Genomic DNA, 7,864 nt, shown 5'->3' on the forward strand with positions numbered 1-7,864 from the left:
ATAATAGCTATTAATGTATCAAGGGAATTAAGATGCGGTGAATACCCGCGAGAAACATGTAATTCTCGAGGCCGTAGGCCGAGAGAATTAGTTTCTCAAGGGAATTTGCCGCAATTTAATTCACGTGATGCATTCATAGTTTTATTTCATACTGGTTTTAAATATTGAAACGAATAGGAAAAGAATAAAATGATAAAATGATGAATAAAATTTTCGAATAGTGGGTGTTGCATCGTTGTCTTGGTGATGTATTTGTTTGACGTTAAAATAAATACGTTAATTGAGTTTACCTATTCTTCGAATTTCCGAGTTTACGATTTGGAAGATCCCATGGAATTTGAGGAAAACTTTTCTGAGGATGTTCTCAGTGAAATTGCGCAGGCTGAAGAGTGTTTGGTTCCCATAAAATCTAAAAAGGCATATAAGAAGGAATTTGACCGGTTTTGCACGTGGCGACGAGAAAAAAATGTAACAGGAGCTTCTGAAAAAGCTCTTCTTGCCTATTTTTCGGAACGATCCAAGATATGTAAACCATCCTGCCTGTGGACGTATTATTCTATGGTGAGAGCGATGCTGCGTTTGCATGAAAAGATTGACATTTCTAAGTATGGTATCTTGATTTCGTTTTTAAAAGCGAAAAATGTAGGATATAAACCAAAGAAGTCACAGGTGTTGAGTCGAGAACAAGTAATCGAATTCCTCCAGCGCGCCCCCGATGAAAAATATTTATTCGTGAAGGTGAGTGCAATCAAAAATATTTCCACGTTTTTTGGTTGATTTAACCGTTTTTAGGTGGTAACTGTATTGGGAATAGCTGGTTGTTGTCGGACATGCGAGCTAGTAAATTTAATGGTTGGTGATGTTGAGGATAGAGGAACTGTTTTCGTCGTAAATTTGGTGGATACAAAAACTCACAAAGATCGTTATTTTACTGTTATTGATGAGACTGCGGTGGATTGTCTTGGTATTCTTAGAGCTTACATCAAATTGCGCCCTCCCAACGTTCCACACAACAGATTCTTTTTGAATTATCGCAATGAAAGGTGCACTACGCAACCAGTGGGGAAGAACTCATTTTCAAAATTACCCTGTGAAATTGCCAAATTTTTGAAGTTGTCGAATCCCTCTGGTTACACGGGGCATTGCTATAGAAGAACTTCTGCTACTTCGTTAATTGAAGGAGGGGGCGATTTGTGCAGTCTTCAAATGCATGGGGATTGGAAGTCTTCAAAGGTTGCTCAAAGTTACGTTGATCAATCGATGCCGCGAAAAATGGATGTTCAAAAGAGGATTTTTTCAACAGTTACAGAAAAAGCTTCCACTTCGGTTACGACTGATATAGGTTGTATGGTAACTGGTAGCAGCCAACATCTTTCTTCTGTTTTCGCGAACTGCACGTTTAATCATTGCAAATTTGATATGGGTGGAAATTGCAACGATCTTAATGCTAGTGTCGATGTAACGAAGTGTGATAACATTGAAAATTAACGTGATCTAGTTAAGATTATGTCACCCCCGCCATGAGGGAATTAAGTAGCCTCGAATTCCCGTTGCCAATGACAGCGGGAATTCAGACGTTGTTTATTTTGTTTAAAACAAAAATGTTATGTAGTAGTTAAGATACCAGTATGAAATAAAAAAAGAAAAGCATTTTTAAAAAGATGTTAAAATTTGTCCCCCTATAGCCTTATTATTTTATTTTATTTTATTTTATTTTGTATTAAGTCACCAAAGGTCGTTGTTCCCTCAATGTTGAGAAGAAAACGTTTTATTTCGTTCTGTAAAGAGAACAATTTCTCAAATAATTATAATTATTTATTGAGGTTGCAGCAGGGGGCATAAGCATATTTTGTGTTGAAAAAGCAATTACTCGCTTTTTCACATATTTAGGAAACCTTTTAATTAAAATGCCAAAATTTTACAAGTAATATTCTAATGAAGTTCTGAAGGTGACAGTTTTTAATATTGCTTGTCTAACGTTCATTAATTGTTAAGTTGCCAAACCATGACGTTTTGACCGGCAGGTATGGAAGTTTTAAAATAAGTCTGTCTGATGGGTATTTATTAACAATAGGAACGTTTTTCGCTCCGGCGGCACATCATGCATTGTACCATTGTAACGTAATTGAATACAATTAACTTACCATTTGTTAAAATCGTCCCTGGATCGTCCTCGAATAACCTGCAACAAAAGAAAAATAAATGTTATTATATGTGAGTTAATAACAGATAAAGGCGCCTCGATCAACAGGTTAGAGAAATTATACAGAAAGGAAAATTAAGTTAACTCTGGCGTGGACATCAATCTTAATCAGAAGCGCACAATTTAATCTTCAAAACAGCATGGCCAATAAAACACGTACCTTGTAAATTTTCAAAGTTTTTATGTTCCATTCAACCCTAAATAGTACCTACTTCGTAAGTTTCGTAATAAAAATTTGGAACTAACACATTTTGCGACAATGCGCTCTTTTCACATTCTGTTCTGCGAAAGTTTCGTATGAATACAAAAAAAATTACTTAATCCACTTCGAGTTAATTAAAATAATAACGTATGCCGTTTAATTATGAGTTAGTGCTAAAAGTTCAGCGCGCACTAATTTAACGGGGGGTTGTAAATTTCATTAGATGATGCGATATTAACTGACGTCGAAATTAATAACATCGCGGCGTCGGCGTCGTCGCTAGGGTGAAAATAATCCCGTCAGGCTGCAACAGCGACGCTAACAACTCTGATCTGGACGCCGCCGAACTGCGTTTCGTATTTCGAGGTCCATTGGCATGCGTATTTACCTGCCACACGATGCTTGATTATCGCACGCTTTTCAAAAAAAAAGTCGGGATTGAGGAGGATATTAAGTGAGCCCGTGTTGATACGGTTTACGTTGATTGAATTTTAGCAAATCGGCAGGAAAAAAACCGGAGGCAACAGGTAGAAATGGTGCGTCGGGCATGCCTTCAAACGATTTATTTTAATTTTGTTTATTGATTTCACACGTCAGTTTGCTCGTTTATAAACATTTCTATACACAAAATAGAAACTGAAAAATGCCTTTGAATTTCTTTTGCATGTTACAAGAAAACTTTTCAAATCAAATTCGCAATATTAGGGCTTTCCTTACAGAAGGCTAAACATTTTCTCATTCTTTTATAGGAACATTCAAATATCAAATAGTAATTGACACGCAGGTAACTGAAAAAGGTGTAACCTACATGCCGAAGGTGTATTATCCTTGCGATACTTATAGTATTTATATGAAGTATAAGATATCTCCCTATCAATAACAGTTTGTGAAACAAAGCAAAAGATAACTTAAACGTTGTATTTCATTTACCTAAACAAAGAAAAACAAAACTTACATATATCGCTTTTCTAGTTGCTGTTGTTTAAAAATCCTTATTTTTAAGTTTACAAGTAACGTCAAACTTAACGTCCAGGTTATCTGCGAAAAACGTTATTTTGTGTTATGTGGGCAAAATAACTGATAACCTGCACGTTAAGTTTAGCGTTAGTTAAACTCTAGGATAATTTCTTAATGTTTACGCGCCTTTAGACAACCGAATGCTAACAAGAAATAAAAAGTAACTCTTTTAGAGTGCAATGATTTTCCAAGCGCATTCGCAAAACCAGTCACCTTGCAAAATCTAATGACCTATCAGAAGCTGACGAGTTTCGGTCACGTGGTCGATGATTTTTTCGGAAACTTATTTTGATTACCTCTGAGAGTTTAGAATAATTTAGTGAAATTTGCACTTTTGATTCGATCGACTAATTTATTTCGCTATTTAATCCCCGGTTTGTAATTTGATTCGCGTTTTGTTTATGTTCTTGCTTTTAATAGCTACAAATAATTTATGTGTTTCTAATGAAAATTACTTCTTTGAAATTAATATACGGATAGTTTTCAAAAACTGTAACGTTGTAAAAGCCTTTTATTTGTATTCTATTTAAATAAGCAGTGTCGTAATTGCTCTAAGAAAACCAAATTAGTTAGGCAAATCGCAAATAATTCGGGTTGCATTTAGAAACGTGGACTAGTTGGCGAAGGTAATAATGTTATTGCTAGAAGAAGTAATGCAGATCAATGCAATTTTTTTTCTCTACTGACTTGATTAATTAATTAAAAGACAAACTAGGATTTTTTATTATGAATAGTTTCTATGGGCGATTGATTTATTTTAAGGTCGATAAAAAAGATTATTAAAATCTTTCTCGGCCAGTTGCACAAAAAAAATAATCCAGGATTATTGTTTAATCCGGTATTAAGACATTTGATTGACTTTATATTGCAGTAGGCAGCCAATCAAATATCAAAATTCTTGTTTAAACTCAGATTTGGCAAATAATCCAGGATTTTGATTATAAATCACTTTCCTGCAATCGGTCGTCTGTCTCTTAAATAAAATTTTGGTTTAAGAAGATATTTTTTTCACTACTAGCGTCTGATGACATGATTATTAACCTTTTTTCCACTTATAAAGTAGGCTTTCTCGGCATTTGTTCAAAGTGGTTAATAATGTGGACATTATTAACTAGTAGTCAATAATGAGAACAGTCACGCTGTCACTTTTAGAAAACACAACCCGAAATTTCGCTCAATAAACGTTTAGACAAGTTCTCTAAAATGAATAATTGCCACCATCCGCCATTTCCAGAGAAATTACATATCTAAAATTATCACATTTTGAAAAAATTCGAACGAAATTACTCTTTGAAAATATCTCAATGACAGAACAAAATACGGCCTGTTTGACTACTTACTTAATTGACATGTTAAATTAATAAACAAAAAATTCTGTCCAACCGTTCACTTTCTTATCAATATAATATGTTAATTTAGAGGACTTCAAGTGCTAGTAGTGAAAAAAAATAGTATATATACCACGGTAGAGAAGTCTATTATTGCCTTCGCACCTTACACCCCTCGGCGCAAGCGCCTCGAGATGTAATCTTGGTGCTCAGGCAATAATACTGTACTTTTCGAGTTTACTTGAATTGGCTGATCGTCTCGTTTTACAATTAGGATAACGCTTCGAGCAAAATATGATCAAACGACGTATCCTGTCAATATTTAAATCAAGACTGAACTAAAGCGAGACAATTAGAAAATTCATAGAAACCTCAAACATTTTTCCCAGTTTTGAAACGTATTTAAAATATCTTCCTAAACTTCAAACCTCAGAATTGATTTAAGAAACAGAGGTAGTGCACCTTTATATAAATCTGTATACAATTAAACCTTGCCTATTTTATAGGTTTACATGTTTCATTGAAAGAATAATTAAACATAATCATTTCAAGCTTGATTATTGCTATGAGGGCTTAAAAAACGAAATGTTTATGTAAAGCTTGAAGGCAAAGGTATTTCTATTTTTCGCCAGTTCTGACTTGCAAAAGTTAATAATGCAATTATTTCGCATAAATAGTGTATTATCTTTTGCTTTTGAAATTTATAATGAAAAGTTGGAGCTGAACGATGTTTGTTAAATGCCTTAAGGGCTCAAACGGCAAAAACTAGATCGTGTAGTATATTTCAAAGCAACAAAGTTGTAAACTTCCCGGCAGCTTTGAGGAAGTTACACATCTGGATCAAAGAATCGCAGATGAAAATTCTAGCAGCTCGTCTTATCTCTACCAACTTTTCTCGGTAATTATCATCAGAAAGCGCTTATGATAAGGTATACTACCTACAGTACAGACGAAAGTTTGGAACGGAAGCAGCCAATGTCAATTGACATGAAGAAAGTAGGGAAAGAAAATGCGAAAGAAGTTTGTATGCAGGAAAGATACTCCAAATCAAGAAGGTGCCCTTCAAAATATCCTAATGGTTTCCAAACCTAAAAAGGAAATACTTATAATTTAGTAAAATAAAATCTTTATCAAAAGGCGCCGGATTAGAAATTTTACAGAGCGTTTACTACTGAAGTCTTTTGCTCATTAGTGAGCTACTTAAACTTAAAAAAAATTTATCGATTCGCTACAATCTTTAGATCACAAGTTATTAGCAGCCCGAATTCCGCCCACTTTCTTTTAATTATAATTGTTAAGAAATTGCCATTTTAGAATCCGCACGAGTGAAACTGAAAAACATGAGAATTATCAAAGCAAAGGAAATTGGAAACTTAAAGGAAGGCAATCAAAGTTAACTTTAGGAATCACGATTTGAGTAGATTGCCTTGTAAAACATTTTTTATTCCTTTTTATACATTTACTTCGCTTGTTCGGTCATTACATAAAATTCATTACGGTTGAAGTACTCGGTTTTATGTTCTTTGCTATTTGAATTAAACTGTTTGTAGGTGAAACTCATTTATTGTTGTAATAATCTTTATTTATTTTTATAGTTGTGTTTATTTTTGTGGGGGAGGGATGGGTCTCGGTTGCTGTAAAGGTTTAGAAAACGAAGGAACCTTTGAGGTCTCCTCAGAGCTTCTGAAAGCTGTCAAATTCTCTTGAAAGAACTTGTAATGAGATCTGTACATGTACCTACAGAAAGATGGGCACTCCCACTTTTGCCCAAATCAAGTAAAAATATGCCTATAATTTAGGACTAATGAAAGACTAATTTGTACTCGCTTACTTCTGCCGGAAAACCAATTAAAGTGGAGGTGCTAACTTCAAATCGCGTTAGCACTCCCACTTGGCCCGATTGAAATTTTCTTAGTTGCATCAAAAACTCTGAATTTGACTAACTTGTACCCAAATTAGATTTTAATTGTTTAAACAATTTGTACACTATTTAAACAATTTTTAACTAAAATACGATTTTCAGTACTTTTTCAGACTTTTAATCCTTGAACTCGTAGAAATCGATTGGCGAAAATTTGACATCGCGGCCTCTTTCCGTTCTCGAGTTAAGACGAGGAACAGACGGACAGACGGAGAGACGGAGGAAACCATCACATAAGAGGAAATTTTTTTCTTGTACATGAGGTATACATATTTGAATTATTAATATATATTTTGGAACAAAAAAGTACTCGTAATTTATTAAATAAGTCAAAAGGCGTAAATATGCATCTAGAGGACTGAATTTCCACATCCCACTCCATCGCCTATTTTTTTGCCCACTTCCGGAACCAACCACACATCCTCAAGATAGCCCTGTTTAGCCTTACCACTCACAATCATTTCAATATTATTTCAATATGCGCTTGCGAAGCGCCTTCACTGATAGGCAATTTCCGACTAGAACGTCCTTTTCTGGGAAAAACACCTCAAAAGTAGAAAACCAATTACTGTTCATGGGCAGGTGCTGCGTTGCACCGAAATCTGTAATCCAAACATTGGGGCAATCCACAGATTTGACGATGTCCTCTTGACTAACAAACGCAGACCCTTTCTGACACTTCGCAGACTTGGTCTCCTTGCAATTCTTGCAGTTCCGCTTATAGTGGCCTAACTCGCCACATTTGTAGCATTTTGTCACCACTTCTACCGCCCTTACCGTAACAATTCCACTGATTGAGTTTGTTGGGCTTATTTTTAGTGGGAAAATAGGCAGCATCCTCACAAGAACTAGTTGAACCTCTCCCTAAGATTATCCAACTTTCGATTTTCCTTTATTTGGGGGTGGTAAAACCGACAGTGCGAGGAGAGTGCAGTGATACTTTGAGAGGAACTATGTTTTACATACAGGGTGGTGCAGTTGAAAGGTTTCCAACAACATTTCGAGTGCGGATAACTTCAGTTTTCAGGAGAATGTCCCAATTACTCTATCAAATTTAACAAGGAAAAGACCAAAACTTTTCATTCGCCTAGTTTTAGTTGAATTTGACTGTCATTTTAGAGTTATGCAATTATTTGTGACCCATTTTACAGTGATAGCGTACGAGCGATAAGAATAAGACATCAGTTCGATTA

General features: G+C 35.1%; 1 protein-coding gene across 1 annotated transcript; it reads left to right on the forward strand.

Moving 5' to 3' along the window:
• Positions 1–9: 9 nt before the first annotated feature.
• LOC116169698 lies at positions 10–1,632 on the forward strand. The gene is made up of 2 exons (XM_031485848.1): positions 10–738; positions 793–1,632. The coding sequence occupies exons 1-2, from the start codon at positions 247–249 to the stop codon at positions 1,486–1,488; spliced, it is 1,188 nt and encodes a 395-aa protein (XP_031341708.1). The 5' UTR covers positions 10–246; the 3' UTR covers positions 1,489–1,632.
• The last annotated feature ends 6,232 nt before the right edge of the window (positions 1,633–7,864 follow it).

Source organism: Photinus pyralis, unplaced genomic scaffold (assembly GCF_008802855.1).
Source record: "Photinus pyralis isolate 1611_PpyrPB1 unplaced genomic scaffold, Ppyr1.3 Ppyr1.4_LG4, whole genome shotgun sequence".
Classification (NCBI taxonomy): domain Eukaryota; kingdom Metazoa; phylum Arthropoda; class Insecta; order Coleoptera; family Lampyridae; genus Photinus; species Photinus pyralis.